General features: G+C 36.5%; 1 protein-coding gene across 1 annotated transcript in view; it reads right to left on the reverse strand.

The window, feature by feature from the left end:
- The window catches only part of p130CAS (Serine_rich_CAS and FAT-like_CAS_C domain-containing protein p130CAS), a 124918-nt gene that overhangs the window by 3264 nt on the left and 104554 nt on the right, over positions 1 to 17100 (reverse strand). Inside the window, exons 2-6 of the mRNA XM_088259955.1 lie at positions 14861 to 15004; positions 12703 to 12903; positions 2327 to 2646; positions 1052 to 1272; positions 157 to 309 (exon numbers count right to left, since the gene is read on the reverse strand). Coding sequence (XP_088116081.1) covers positions 157 to 309; positions 1052 to 1272; positions 2327 to 2646; positions 12703 to 12903; positions 14861 to 15004 — 1039 coding nt within the window. The remainder of the gene's footprint in view (positions 1 to 156; positions 310 to 1051; positions 1273 to 2326; positions 2647 to 12702; positions 12904 to 14860; positions 15005 to 17100) is intronic.

A 17100-nucleotide genomic window follows, 5' to 3' on the forward strand; every position in this document is an offset into this window, starting at 1 on the left:
GCTGAAGAGGACTTTCAAAAATAGGCGGGAATGGCGAAAGAGATGTCATCTGTTGCTACAGATCAATCCGCAGGATTGAGACCAGAGAGAGAGGACCAACGATTCCAGTTTCACAGCTGAGCATCCACCCAACTATGAAATTTACAATGTAGTTACCTTTGTCGTGTGCATTAGCTGCATTGCCGAGTGTTCCTTCCGTGAATTGTGTGAGATCGTGAAGAGCGGCACGAAGCCGCAAGGAGCCGAGTCTCACATCCAGCAGCTGATTACTCATCACAGCGTGCGACCGCCAGTCGGGTCGAACAAAACCTATAAAACAATTTTTTCATGTATTTTGTATATTAAAAGCATCGCTACCTTTGTGGTATGGTAATACATATTACACTCTCCTTATCATTCATCATTCACTTTGTGTAATACCACTTAACCACAAAATTTTAAGTGGTAATAAGTGAACGATGAATGATAAGGAAAGTGTTATTTTTTTTATGTATTTTAAAAGTTCGCATTTAACTCTTCACTCGAGATTGACGCTCGTTCTATGGCACTTTTGCAACATGCAGTGTGCATCTCAAACTTTGACCTTAACTGCTTGTTAGTCTGCGATCCTTAGTACATGTTGGTCCACAGATTGACCAAAAGCGCATGTAATTAATATTTTGCGAAATTGTAAGATGTAAATAGTGCTATCCAGAAAAATTAATAGTCCTGTGTACAGATCGCTTCGCTCCGATATGAGTTTTGACGGAGATCAGGATTGTCGAGGTGCTATTTAGAGCCGCCCACGACAAGGACAATTACTCTCAAGTGATAGTCAACGTCAGGGGGACCTGACATGACACGCACAGAAGAATAGTGTTATGCTAGTGGTGTGTATTGCTGTTTGGATGCTGGTGTAGTGATTGTCCTGCTGAAAAAACGGGTACGGATTAAAATCGATAGACTAAAATCTCAGTGAGTGATTATACACTAACATTACTAACATTTTGGATAATAATAATTCTCAGTGTATTTTACAGTTTTCATTTAAATCTCTACTGGTTTATCTTACCTAATAATCTAGAAATCGCGTCAGTAGCTTCTGACTGCAACATCTCCAGCATATCGAGAGCTTCCTTCCACTCCAAGGGAAGTTCTTTAGGCTGCGGGTTCGGAGGAGGTACATCGTAAGTCTGACTCGGGTTGGGACTGTGATTCCTCAAGGTGTTGGACGTGTAGTTAGACCCTCGGGATTTGGGAATGTCATAATCCGGCATGTTGGCAAGAGAAGATCTGATGGCAAATTTTTTTTATGTAAAAATCATGTCCAGAACATTTTGAGTGTGTCTAAATCTGGGTTTGTACACTTAGGAGTTATTTATATTGACATCTGAAAATAGATGACGATTATATTCTCGTATAAAGACTCGCTTCATGTATGATGAGATGTCAATATAAATGATTCCTGAGAGGACAAACCGAGATTTGTGAAACAATATTTGGAAAATTTATATTCGACTAGTACAGGATAGGGTATGGTCCTGACATTCACTCCTAACTTTCTTCATATCCATACATCTGGTCATACATGCCCTTCGATTAGATAGACTTTTACCACCACTAAATTTTAGGTTTGGAGATAACTTAATTAGGAAAATCCAGATTCAAATAGAACAAGATAGGCTGAATATGCTGAATGCGTTCGAGATGTTGACCTATAGAAGAATGCTAGGGATATAATGGAAAGAGTACATCTCGAACTATGAGTTAGTACGATTAATCGAAGAAAGAAAGCACCTACTCGCGACTATCTCGAAGAGGTGAGCCAAATGGATCGGTAACGTGTTGAGACAGGGGGGTTTCCTGCACCTGGTAATAGAGGGAACAAACGCCAGAGGATCCCATGTCGCGGATATATCGGTAGTGTAATGGCAAATGGGTATATCTGTCAAATTTTTCATTTTCTAAGTTTGTTCCACAAAATGTCTAAAATAGTGTGTTCCATAATCTAGCAAAAGGATATAGCTGTAGTTGCAATAATTATTTAGTTTTATTAAGATAAGTACATATGCCATCCGAACAAAATATTTAATTTCACAAGTTTGTTTTTGTTCTCCTGTAAAATTTGGTCTGAGACAGATATACCCCTTTGCCTTTACACTACCGATATTTGCGACTTATACGAGGACACGGGTTGTTTAACGTACGAGGAGTTGAAAAGGGTTTCCTAAAAAAGACCGGAGTGGCGAAGGTGTCATTTGCAGCTGTGGACCAATCCATAGGATTTTGAAAAAAGGTGAAGATTTTGTGGCCGGTGCGGATGGCACAAGAGGAGAGTGGCGTGTACCGGTTGCTGGAGGAGACGGAGTCCATGGTGAGCGAGCTGGCGCTGCTGGAGGGCGTCAGCTGCTGCTGGTGGAGCAGCGTGAGGCTCACGGGCGCGCGCGGCACGTCGTACCAGTCCTGCGCGGACTGCTGGCGCGACATGGGCGCCAGCGGCACAGCCGCGCGCGGCACGTCGTACGTGTCGGCCGGCGTGTGCGCGCGCGGGGACGTGGCGTGCGCCTGGTGCAGCGACAGGTGGCTCTGCGAGGGCGACGGCGACGGGAACAGGCTCTGCGGCTGCTCGTAGATGTACAGGTCGCCCACTCTGTGAGGGATCAGGACCTGTAATGTGGAGAGTAACTAGTTATGGTAATGTTAGGGCTTTGGGTTGGCCTGTCGGTGCTGGTGATTTCCTTTCAGTTTTAGGGGGCTGGGGTCCCCTAAAACTGTTACTAGCCTTCCTTCCACTGTCACCTAAGGTATAATATTGTACAAACCAATAAGTATTAACTTACATGCCCCGCTGAGAGTGTTAGGGACTTTGAAAGCATAAGCATAGTAATGAGTAATTTGATTTAAAAATATATGTAAATTGTATTTTTTATTAAATTTATTTTAAATAAACTTTTTATACGGCATTGTCATAATTTAATAATAATAAAATTTTGCAGTAGGTGTTTTTATATCTTTAGGGAAGCAATTGCGTTAAATAATTCAGATATTATGGTAAAAAAAAAAAACATTTATAATATTTTTAACATTTACAGCATTTTTACTTTTTTCACAATTTTTATACTTATTTTTTTTTACAAAAGATAGTTATTTTAGTATATAACTTCTCACCACTGAGTGGTTGTATAGCAAAATTAATAAAATTATTGTTAAAAAATAGTAAGAAATGTAAAATATTTATGTGAATTAAACATTCTAATTTATTTATTGTTTTACATTTGTGTGACATTTAAAAAAAATACATGAACGTTGCTTAAAATATTATTTTCAAGAATGCGTTAAAAAATATCTTAGATAGCAAAAATAAGAAAAATATGTACATTAACTAGTTAAAGTCATATTAGGACTTAAAGCTGAGATGTCAAACGTTCAAATTTAGAACGCGACGGCCGCGCTAGGGGCCGGACGTGTTTTTGCACGCCCTTTTTTTAAATAATATTTATATTTAATTATATATATATATATATTTCCGCCTCCGTTGTGTAATGGTGAGCGTGTTTAGCTACCGTGCTGGAGGTCCCGGGTTCGATACCCAATGGGGCTGGGGGTTAGTCAAATATAAGTGATTTTTCACTCTAATATTTATTCAATATTACCCGGGACTAAGGAATAAACTTACGTTTATTGTGCGAAATAAACCAAAAACTGATATTTTTAAACAGCATTTACCGGTTTTTAATCAAATTATCGTAATTGCACAAGCAAAAATTTTACGTTATTATAAAAAAAAACGCTTATATTTGACTTCAGCAGTCAGCCGCCATTGAGAGTAGTTTCTCCGAACGTAGTTGCAGTGAGCACAGTATCTGCACGTTTGTATATTGACATTACGTTGTACGTTTTACTCGAATACTACGTCCCGTAACCGTAACCTCGCGGGAACAGTAAAGGGCAGTACGTACTACGAGCCACGAGCGACGTAGACACGTGTTAGCGTAGAGCGCCGAACTATCAAAACATTAACCGTTTAAAAGCTGAATTTTTTTATATGTAATGTTTTTATGGACTTATCGTTACAAGGTAAAAATTTAACGGAATTTGCGAATACAGATATAAAATTAACCAGCTGCCTGACATATATAAAATAAAACCCATTCGGGGATCCAAAATAAGTGGTCTGAGAAGGTACTTTATGGAAAAATATGTATATATGTAGTGATAAGTCATATTTTCTTATTTTGTTTTTACCTTATGTTTTTTTTCTCATTTGTTATTTCCCATTTTTTATATTTTCTCATTTTTTTATATTTTCTCATTTGTTTTTTTTATATATGCTTCTTACCTTATGTTTATCTCATTTATTTCCTTTAAATGTGCTTATTGTGCCTATTTATTTATTTTTTTGCCATGTATTAGTTTTGGTTATTTGAAAAAAAACTTTTTTATTACTTTATTATTTATGTTCCAGTCTTGTTAACCATAATCCCATGTCCCAAAATGAGAAACAGAAATTAACTCATCGGGAATATCATATCGCTCACTCCTTTCAAGAACGTCATAAATCAAAAATCGTCAATTTTCAGTTGTGCATGTTTTCGAAATGCCCAGAAAATGTACTATATCCCAGCAAAAGCGGCATATTTTAAACTTAATATTTACCCGCTACAGGGCAGAAAGTGTTGTTTTTGCATTTTGAAGAAAAGGTATTGTTTAATTATTTTTGTAAATATAGCAAATATTTTTCAAATGGTGAAAAAACCTTCAGGTTTTACCTAAAAAGATCTGTTGTACAGTAAAAAGTTCGATACGTGGATTGATATTTATTTTTGATATATTGTATTTTATTTTAAAACTTTAAAAACGTTCTCCTGAGAAATCAAGTTTTTTGATTTATGACGTTCTTGAAAGGAGTGAGCGATATGTATAAATGACTTATGTATGTTATATATTTTGAAATAAATAAAATAAACAAAAATCTGTACGGCCGAACGAATCAACTTTCCCGACAGCCCAAATATGTACAATATTTCAAAGCGTTCCAATTGAACATTTTTTCGTAATTCGTTAATGCTGAAAACGATAACGTAGATTACTGAATGCGAACTGACAGTTGTGGAGGTCCTCACCAAAAAGTTACATTTCCAACATTCCACAAAAAAATCCTTTAAATGCAAATCTGTTCTGTTTACTGTATATTATCGAAATTTTAATTAAGTTGCGACAAAACGTGACCAATCCTGTGTTAAACAAAACGCTCACTCCTTTCAAGAACGTCATAAATAAAAAAACTTGATTTTTCAGGAGAACGCTTTTAAAGTTTAAAAATATAATACAATATATTAAAAATAAATATCAAGCCACTTATTGAACTTTTTACTGTGCAACAGATCTTTTTAGGTAAAACCTGAAGGTTTTTTCTCCATTTGAAAAATATTTAGTATATTTAAAAAAAAATAATTAAACAATACATTTTCTTCAAAATGCAAAAACAACACTTTCTGCCCCGCAGCGGGTAAATATTAAGTTAAAAATATGCCTCTTTTGCTGGAATATAGTACATTTCTGGGCATTCTGAAAACATGCACAACTGAAAATTGACGATTTTTGATTTATGACGTTCTTGAAAGGAGTGAGTCAAATATTAAATCATTAAATCGCACCAAAACGTGACAATCATGTACAATCTAGAATTCCTGATTAGTTAAAATCATTTATAATGGAAATGTAACGTTTTGGTGATATCGAGGACTCGGTCTGACGTACGAGTTATTTTCAGAAACGAGGGGTGTGGTGGGGACTGTCTGGGTGGGTAGTTAGGTACTGAGTAGGTACTTGGGTACCTTCCCTTGTATTCCGAGGAGGTGGGAGATACATAACAAGACACCTGACCCAGATTGGAAGAGAAGCCGAGTAATAAGACGATGGATTAGCTCTCGAGCTATAAATCTTCTGGAGTTGGTACTTGCACATACCGATAATCAGATCAATTTTTTACTTATATATGAAGTCGAGGGATCTTGCACCCCTTATGTCACTGCGACCATATCAGGTCTATTATGACATCTGCATCATATTTCACTCTCAAGACCTACGTGAGTCATGTAGCTCACGACCTGTCTTGGTGGTAGGAGCTTCACATTCTCGTAGTCCAGTAATGGTCCTCCAAGGATGTGACTTCGGTTGCGAGCGAGTGTGTCACAGTTATGGAGAATGTGGATCAGACCAAACAGTAGGCAAGTACTAATAACATCACACGTGTTATCTTCTTCTTCTTCCTTCTTGTAGATCAGAGGATCTATCTGCCTTAACTTGATCGGTCAATCGTGTGGGATCTTCCTCTCCCTCTCTTCCGCCCCAGGCTACCGATCACAACCAGTCGTTCCAGGCTATCCTCAGTAAAATATCACTTAATATTCATTTTGAAAACTCTAGGAAACGAACCAGGGAAGCCAGACGCGCCAATTACAATATTACAGAGACGGACCCTTTAGAACAGCCGTGTCACAAATAACAAGAAACAAAGTATGTACTGAAATTGAAAGCACGCACAAAGTCTTGACTCATTAAAACGTGTTGGGGGTGGCGACAAAACCCAAACAATATTAGCATGCAGTACCCATTAAGCTGTGTAAACGACGCACTCGGTTGAATTAAACAGTCCTCCCAACACTATCCCATGTTCTCAGTGCTTCCCGGCTCTTGCATTGCTGTAATACTTAGTACTCGGCACTCGTGTCCCGGCTGATAAACCTGACGAGTGTTGACGGAACGTGACAAGGGTACTTTCGAATTAGAGGCTTTGGATGAACCTGACATTTACGCACTTAACCCTCGAAACTAATAACTGCCCGGAAATTACGTCCGCGCGAAATACCCCTCACCTTATATTATTCCCCTACTTCGTGAAGGGTGAGATCTCAAACGTTCAAATTCAGAATGCGATCGGCCGCGCTAGTGGCCGGACGGGTTTCTGCGCGATTTTTTTTTTACTATTACTACGGACACTGCCATCACGCCGTTACCCCGCAGGGGTGGGCAAAGAGGATAGAACGCCAGACTCTTCTGTCCTGACATACACTCCTCGCTTTCCTCTTATCCATACATCTAGTCATAAATGCCCTCCGATTACGTAGACTTTTCAAACCATCAGATTTTAGGATATTTATTGGAATTTGACATTTTTTAAGTGTATATTGAAGATTTTTTTTTCAAAATCCTGACCTTTCAATGAGTCTTTTCTTTTCAAAAACATATGTTTATTTCGAAGAAAAACACATTTTTTCAATACAAAAACGATGTTTATGTTGTTTAACAAAAAAACAATTGCGTCAATTTGTCAATTATGTACCTCGCTCACTCCTTTCAAGAACGTCATAAACCAATAAACTTGGTTTTTCAGGAGAACGTTTTTATAGTTTAAAAATATAATACAATGTATTAAAAATAAATATCAAGCCACTTATTGAACTTTTTACTGCGCAACAGATATTTTTAGGTAAAAGCATTTGAAAAATATTTAGTATATTTGAAAAAGTAATTAAACAATACCTTTTCTTCAAAATGCAAAAACAACACTTTCTGCCCTGTAGCGGGTAGATATTAAGTTTAAAATATGCCACTTTTGCTGGGATATAGTACATTTTCTGGGCATTCCGAAAACATGCACAACTGAAAATCGACGATTTTTTATTTATGACGTTATTGAAAGGAGTGAGCGACCTGGGTTTAAAGAAAATTAAGTTGCGATTTATCGTATATTGGGCCTTAACCATAACTTTAGAATACATACATCGCTTTTTTGTCCGTAAAAACTCAACATTTGGTCAAATTTTACAATATACAAGTAAAAATTTACTTTACTCAAAATTCATTAACATTAATGGCCGTTTCAAATTGTAATTTCAGGGCATGTTACATGCCCTGAAATTACATGCCGCATGTGCCTACTTGTACTTACGCAAAATATTAGGGCAGCCAAAAAGTTGAATTAAATTCTACAATAGGTACCTAGAGCCTAGAGTGTGTAGTTTGGCATTCCGTCGCGGGAATTAATTACGAGACCGCAACAAAACAACATCATTTGACGTAACTTTGGGCGGAATCTCTGGGTAATATTTGCGTGTTTACACGAACACATTTTTGAACATACTTAAGCATCAGGCCAAAGAAGTACCTAATATATTACGTTAAAGTACGAGTACATTATCCAGTAAGGGCGCTTGTCCACTACCCGGAATTTTACCGTCCGGGTTTGAAAAGTGAAAGCGACTACGACAGTTTAGCGTGATCGAATTTACGCGCAACGTGTTCACGCACCGATGAAGAGCTCCGATCCGAAGAAAGATGGACAAAAGCACAAGCCAATCCAAGCCAATCATCGTTTTAAAACGCTAACTGACGTGCCGGACGGCATATATAAAATTCAGTGTAATTCCGTCTAGTGGACAAACACCCTAAGAGTTGACTCTTCCTAGGTCGAATTCGTTTGAAAATGCCATAACTAGGTGAAACAAATGCGATACCAAACAATTCCAACAGAATTTTAAATTTCATTAATTGATTCGGCAGTCACTTTGTGGTAAAATCTATCCATTTTTAATTAATGTTTTACTTAGTAAATACAGAATTTTAAATATTTGGAAACTATGCACTTTAACAACCTTCCTACAGAAAAAAATGAAGACATTAAAATGCAAAAAAAATAATTATATATGTTAATCTAAGAAAGATTTTTTTTTTTAATAAAAACAAATTATATTACCAACAAACATAACCAACAAGTCCCTCTCCAAGCTCAAGAGCTCATTTTCTTTATTGGAGAGAAAATCAAATAAAACTACGTTTTTAATTTAAGATTGTAAGTTGAAATGTTTAGAAAATGAATTAAAATTAAAAAAAAACGTTTTGTAAACATATTGAATATTTTTTAAAAATGATAAAATTGTCACAAAATTGATTTTTTTATGTGATTTTCACAATAAAACACAACTTAGAAGACTCAAAAAATCAGTGTTTGATTTAACATTTAATATACATATAAATATATGTTTTAAGTAATACATTATGTAAATTGTTATATACATAAAAGAAAAAATATATATGTATATAAATGAGTTAACTGTTTATTTTCAATAAACTTTTACTGATACTTTTAGTAATAGAGTTTACTCTTCCTAGGCGGAGTCAACTCTCCCTAACAATGTACTCATTTTCCTGTGACATTATGTAAACAAAAGATGCGAATAAGAAATTGTTACGTAAGTATGTATATAAAGGGCCCTAAGGTTTCAATTTGGTCGGAGTGCAGAAGATTACTTTTATGGAGAATAATGACTGGAGATTCAGACTCTGTGTCATTTTCTTTTTCTTCTTAATCTTCAGAAAGGGAAGTGAGCAGCCTGGTGGCTGCAGTAATCCGCGGAAGGAAGAGGCGCGAGGAAATGAGAGACCCGAAATATGGCGGAAGGAACAACCAAAGAAAGAAAGTAAAAGCTTTTGTAATAAATGGATATCGTTGTGTTTAAATATCCTCGGGGGTCGCGCGGTCTCGTAAATCCAAAAAGATTGCAAACGAAAAAAAAATCTAATTCAAATGTATTGTAATACAGCAAACTGTATGACAACAAACTTAGAGGTTATATTGTAATACGATAGTAATATATGTAAATATGTTTAATATTATTATCATTTACTTTGTGATCAGACATTTTTACAAAACGTTAGTAATGTTAGTATATGACTACTTACCGAGATTTAAGTCTACTGAGACGTACCCGTCTCTTCGTCAGGACAATCTTTACATCAGCATACAAACAATACTACATGTTACTACCATACATGCTGATGTAACGATTGTAGTGACGTGTAGTATTGTTTGCATGCTGGTGTAGTGATTATCCTGACGAAGAGACGGGTACATTTCGAAACCGGTAGACTAAAATCTCGGCGGCTGGTTATTTACTAACATTACTAACATATTGTGAATATTTCTTGGACGACATAAATAAATAATAATATGTACTCAGACAAATTTTCAAGTAGGTAGGTTGCAAAAAGGTGGGCCACCATATTGGCTATGTTGTTTGTAAATATATATTCGTGTAGAAAGGCTGAACTAGGGATAGTTGAAAATACATTGTTTGATTCGACATCGGTTAAACACGATTCGTCAATATCCAATTCGAACCCCCCCCCCACTCCTTTCATCCTACAAGTATATAAGTAGATTCGATTCCTAGTCTAATTTTAATGTACGTTAAACCTCGGCTCGTAACGCATGTCTGTATTGAAAACTATAGTGCATGTTGGTCTTCGGGTCGACCAAAAATCGCATGTGTTATACATTTTGTGTAGTTTTGAGTGTGTAAATGGTGCTATGGTGGTGAAGGGTAGTATTGTTTGCATGCTGTGTTAGTGATTGTCCTGACCAAGAGACGGGTACGTCTCGAAACCGGTAGACGTAAAAATCTCGGTGAGTGGTTATATACTAATTTTATTAACATTTTTGTAAAAAAAAAAAAAAGTAAATATTAAGAAGAGTTCTTTAAGGTGGTATGGACATGTGGAGCAAATATACATATAACGAGAGAATGACTGAGAAAGTATGTCGAAAAAGACTTGGCATGATCCGATCAATCAGAACCTAAAATCTGGTGGTGTCAAAAGTCTGCGTAGTAGTGTTTCTATACAAAATATTAGAAAACTAAATGCATGTGTTACATGAAACTACGTTTGAAAAGTATAACTATATGTTAAATATTAAGTTAAAAGAGTGGATATTGAACTTAAGATCACGGGATTTGAGGCTCGAAACGCTACCGATGATCAACAACCCGATTTGAACCATCTTAGTTCACATTCTACAACTGGTAGTAACTCGACAAACGGTGACCGTAAAACGACGCTTAAAATAAAGCATTCCCAATACGGTTGAGTAGGTACTTTAAATTGTAAAGTGAGCATCGTTCCATATAGCGAGCGGTTCTCGGCCGGAGAACATAACCGTTCAAGAGTAAGGCCAGTCTAGTTAAGGGCAGAACGACTTCCAAATGCGGGCAATACTGGACGATCAACTGTCCACGGGCAGCAGAACTATGGTCCAGCCGACGGGATTCTCGCATTTCTTTGCAACTTATTGTAAGTGCATTATAATAATTCTTCGCAAACAAAACTCGCTCATATCAAGATTTACGCGGCAGGTAAACGAGACAAATTCGCGTAAATTGGGGAAAAGTAATACCGAGTAAATCCATTTTTTTTGATTACCTAACGTCCAAGTGACTCTGAAATCTAGCTACGTCTTATGCAACACAGCTTATCATGACCGTACTCAGGCTTCAACTTTTTGAGTTTTATAGCCTATGCCTACTCGTGAGTGGATTTACTCTTTGTGTCAAAAGTTACTATTTATTGTTTCGGCATTAACTTTGTGGTAAGACATATTACAATGATTAAAGAAAACACAGTTATTATACAGACCTGAATGATGGAAGTTTAACTTCTGAAACATGTAGTCTATAATAAAACTCAAGTGGTAAAAAACAAGTGTTTTCTTTAATCATTGTAAAGTTACTATAATTGTATGAAATTCATGACTGAAAATTCTAAACAAAAGCACTCGCTATCTCGCTAGAGTAAATCCAAGCTCATTTTATTCAATACAAAAACGGTATTTTAAGCAAAAAATTTAATAACGACAAATGTTACCTGGGTTTAAAGAAAATTAAGTTGATATTTATTGTATATGGGGCTTTAACTTTATCATATAGCACTCATATAGTGTACATTCTTCGATCTTCTTTAAAATTGACTCTCTGGATGATTGCAGAAAAGCAGGAGATCTGATCCTATTTTATAAATTTCTGAACTCAAAAAAAATATCAATATATTTTTTTTTTGACATCTCCACAAAGATGATGAATATAGAAGTCTTGGCATTAACGTGGTTTACAACCGTCATAGGCTTGATTAAGTGATCACTTTACACACGTGTAGCATTCACCAATTCTTCTACACATGATTGACAACCACACTAATTTTCTTGAAACTTTGATATATTCATCAAACTCAAGAATTTGAGTACCTAGTGTGGTTGTCAATCATGGGTAGAATTGTTGAATGTAGAATTGTTGAATTGTTGAATGTTACTTTGTTGAATTGTTAATTGTTGATTTTTGATCCACCATTTATGTTGCCCTATTCAGGGTTTGTTTTATAACTTAAACTGGTTCTAAAACAAACCCTGAAGAGAGCAATAGGTTGTAGCCGAAACTAGTTGGTTTATAATAATAAAAGTGAGTAGATCAAAAAACAAAGTAATTTTATTTCTCCAAATAATATACTACAATGATCCACAAAGTTAGTGCTTGAACCTTTCCAGGAGTACAATAATTGAAGTCCGTCTTTCTCTGGGGAGTGGGTTTTTTTTTACGTTAAATATGTATTTTTAAAAACAAAATCTTCGTATTATGAAGATAGAAATAATGTAAAAATTATTTGATATAAAAAATAAACCTCGCCATCTCTAGGTTTTATTTTATGACAAAGTCAAATACAAATATCCGCAGATGTCATTACTATACAATTCACATCATACCAACTGACAGATAGACTTCGACGTTCATTAACGTCGATACTCCTTTGAGGAAAATTCGCACCGACGTTCATTTACGTCTATACTCCCGGAAAGGTTAAATATTAAAAAAATAAATGATAGACAATACACACCTTGTTGGGCATGGTGTTTAGGGACCTCCTCCGGTTGTGGCCCCTGTGGAGCGGCGGCTGCGCGGTGGCGGTCTGGTGGGCGTGCGAGGGCGGCGGCGGCAGCGGGCGGCCCGGGCAGCCCGGCGTGCTGGGCGGCGAGGGCGGCCCGCCCGTGTCGTACACGCCGGCCAGCAGGCGCAGACGGTTACCGGGACATATACCCTGCGAACGATTTACAGACTGAGATGAACCAGAGGAACACCAAGCCAGGACTCATTGCTGAACCCTCTTCTGAAGGAACGAATCCGTGATAGTCCACAATGACGGGACCTTAACAAGCTGTTCTCCGGCATTACCATTACACAGTGAGGCGTCCTGTCCAACATCTTGGTCATGCTCCAGCCCAAGAAGACCGAGAAGAAAGCGCAACAATACGGCGACTCCACTTTCCCCCCTTCAGACTCAGCCGATTGACGACGTTTTTCATTATTATATTTTTTAAATTTTCTCTCATTATCATTTTCATATCATAAACCATACCTGTATAAGCGCCCTTGAGGTAGTTTTTTACGAAAATGGCGCTATATAAATCATCAAAAATTATTATTATTATTATTATTCACAAGGAACTCTCGCGAGAGGTGGTATCATACACGATAAAAACAGTGAAGGACATTGGTACCATAAACCAAGCTAGGACACAAAATGCCGAACCCACTTCTAGTGGAACGGAAGGTTTGTTGACGACAGTCAACAGTCCGGGTTCTCCTGAGGAGTTTCACTTTTTTTAAATTACCTAACGTAGTAACGAGATTGATTATGTATTATTGATAACATTGAAAATATACTCGTATTATATCTAGGAGTTCCGAATATTTGAGTAGTGTGGTTGTCGATCATGGGTAGACTGGCGAATGTTTCACGTGTGTAAAGTGATCACCTAACCAGTCTATGCCAGCTCATAAGCCCTGCAGATTTGCAGACTTCCACATTTTTCTTTATTTATTTTGAGATGTCAAAATGTAAAATTAATTTAGGAGTGTTGCGCGTAACGTGGTGACCAAACATCTGTAGGAGTACCTAATTCCTTTTAAATAAAGGAGTCATCCCACGATATAGCAAGTTTTTGTCGAGTTTATTACATTACTTTATAATGTTACACGAGAACATACAGCCAAAACAAATATTTATCGAGTGGTTTTGACATTTGAAAATACCAATAAAATGTTACGACATTTTTTTAAACGTATAATGTGTCAAGAAGAAATCATAATGACATTCGTAATTATTATTTATGAGTCATTGTATTCGCCGAATTTCATTTGATTGTAAGGAGAGTAGGCAATACTTCTTCGAATTTATTAGTTTAATAAACGTTATCGAGAAAGCATACCACGCGATTTTGTGAGTCCATCTAAAGGCGTTGATGCAGATTCAACTGTGTAATATTGATTTCCGAGAATATTTTGCCTGCCAAATTTCAATGACGGATCAAAAATAGACAACAGAGTGCCAGCCAAATTTCAATGACGTATCAAAAGCATTTAATGTATCTTTGACACAAATAAACATAATATTTACATTTTTGACATCTCAACATATGTATGTAGATGAAGAAGAATATGGAAGTATAGGCTGGTTGAGTGATCACTTTACACACTGCAACATTCACCATTCTATCCATGATTGACAAACAGACTACTCAATTTTTTTAATGGCATCTCCTGTAATATTTCTAGTGTTATTACGCCATTGTTGCACCTAATGAGCGATATACTATGTATATATATATATATATATATATATATATATATATATATATATATATATATATATATATATATATATACATATATCGTAGTCATACAGGAGAAAGTGACCAAGTGCATTTTTTACAAAAACGTGATGATTGACTATTTGATATCTTACTAGCTTAATATTGCTTTGAAAAAATCGCAAAGGATTTTGAACTTGGAAGTATAACATATTGACTTGTTAAAAATGACTAACTGCATTGATGTTTATTTTCTTGCCAAGCAAAAGTAACTTAAATGGCCCTCCTGAACACTTTACGTTTTGGTAGTTGGTCACTTTCTCAAGTACGACTACGATATTAACCAGGTACAATTTTTTTAATAAAGGAAGGTAAGGTTAAGTTATGAAATAAGGATTGTTTTACCTGTCTCCCTCTCAAGGAGCATAGCCACCAGCCCTCGGTGCCGGCTGTGTTCTGTTCCAGCACCGTGAGGACATCTCCCTTGCGGAAGGCCAGCTCGTCAGGGGTGTCCGCCATGTTGTCGTACAGGGCGCGCGCCATGCATCTCTGCAAACAAAACAACCTACCGTCAGCATAGAACAAACTCAAAACAACATACCATCAGCTTAGAATAAACTCCAAACCACGTACCGTCAGCATAGAACAAACTCCAAACCACGTACCGTCAACATAGAACAAACTCAAAATCACATACCGTCAGCATAAAACAAACTCAAAACCACGTACCGCCAGCATAGAACAAACTCAAAACCACGTACCGTCAACATAGAACAAACTCAATGTTACTATTTAGATATTCAACAAATGTAATAGACTAAAAGAATGGGCAAATAATCAAATTGTAAAAATTATATAATTTTTTTTCTTGTGTGTATGTTATAGTAAAATAGAAAAATAGTGAAAATGTATCTTTAAAAAAATCCACCGATAAGACGGTACATAAAATTATAAATATTCATAATTTTTGATGCTCAAATCCTAAATCTCAGCTTTCGAAGTGTGCATCCGACAGGATATATGTGATTCAAAGTCTTCAAAGTTTTCAAAACCAAAGATTAGTGAATCACTAAATCAGTGAATCGACTATCTGTGAATCAGTAAGCCCGTGAACGGATCAATGACGGTGAACAAGATTCATTCAAGATCAGGTAATACAATGTACAATATTGTATATGAATGAATCAGTAATATACGGTTATTCATCAACGATCAACGTCTACTAATAAGGGTGGAAAATTATCAGAATATCGTGATGTTATTATCTTATATGTCTTATAACGTCTGCACTTGACAGATTCTCCAGTTCAGTTCTTAAGACACGTTGCGCGTGGATAACAACGCAACTAGTATAGCCTGGAACGACTGGTTGTGATCGGTAGCCTGGAGGGAAAGAGAAGGAGAGGAAGATTCCCACACGATGGACCGATCAAATTAAGGCAGCAGCAGGCACCTCGGTGGTTGGAGCGCATGTGCAGCGCAGTCAAGGGATAACTGGAGAAGAGTCATTACTTCCACAAGGGTCACAACCCTCAGTAATGAGGAATAAGACGGAGAAGATTATATAAGAACTCATTGAAATAAACTATAATCCATCAATCAATTTCAACGCACCCCTAGTTCTTAATCGTGTGTTCATTTATCTTTCTATATATTTGTATGTATTATAATATCAGCCCTTACGCAGACTACAAGTTCGTCAAAACTGGTGATCATTCTAAATATCGTCCAGATTGCACAATTTCCTTTCTATCATTCAAACCATCACCCCAACCTTCTGGATTGCCTAAATAAACCATAAGGAGATAATAATGTGCCTAGTTGGGATAACTGACAGCCATGGCGAAGTAAAAGCGATAAAAAGCCCGTCCCGAATTTCTGACAATCCAAATAAATAATATTACTCCCCCAAAATAAAGCGAAATGGGGAAATAGCACAGCCATGGGGCTATTCCACCAAATGGTATTGCATGTTCGAAACTACTTATGCCTCCCTGATATTCGCAAATTATTCGGAGCATTAATGTTACAGTGACCATAGCTTTTAAGCCAACTCTGAACCGCGTCATTTTTTAAAAATTTACTTTGCAGTACAGTGGTTAGCGCATTTAGGTAGGTACTATGCTGGAGAACCCGAGTTCGATGGGTGTTAATAAATATGTGTGACCCTGGACAATACTTCGGGATCGATTGCACACAAAAGATAACGTTCATTATATCAATAATAAAGTTTTACTTCTTACGACTTTACGATAAGTACGGGGTGGCACAAAATTAATCACCCTATCGGAAGATGACAACCATATTGATAAAACGGGGACTATACATGTATATCAACACTGGTGGCAGCCACTTGAAGGATATCATCTTTCCACTTAACAAACAAAAATCAAAGGTCCAAATAAAGATTTCCATCACTCAAAATCTTTTTTTATTAATATTTAGGATAAAATTTATTGAAAAAACAAAATTTGCAGCATTAATTTTGCGCCACCCTAAGACGGTTTGTATTCTACAACTGTCTAGTTCACAAATCGCTCATTCCTTTCAAAAACGTCATAAATCCAAAAACTTGATTTTTCAGGAGAACGTTTTTAAAGTTTAAAAATATAACACAATGTATTAAAAATAAATATCAAGCCACT

Source organism: Brachycentrus maculatus, unplaced genomic scaffold (assembly GCF_059751285.1).
Source record: "Brachycentrus maculatus isolate JH-2025_06_01 unplaced genomic scaffold, ASM5975128v1 h1tg000121l, whole genome shotgun sequence".
NCBI lineage: Eukaryota > Metazoa > Arthropoda > Insecta > Trichoptera > Brachycentridae > Brachycentrus > Brachycentrus maculatus.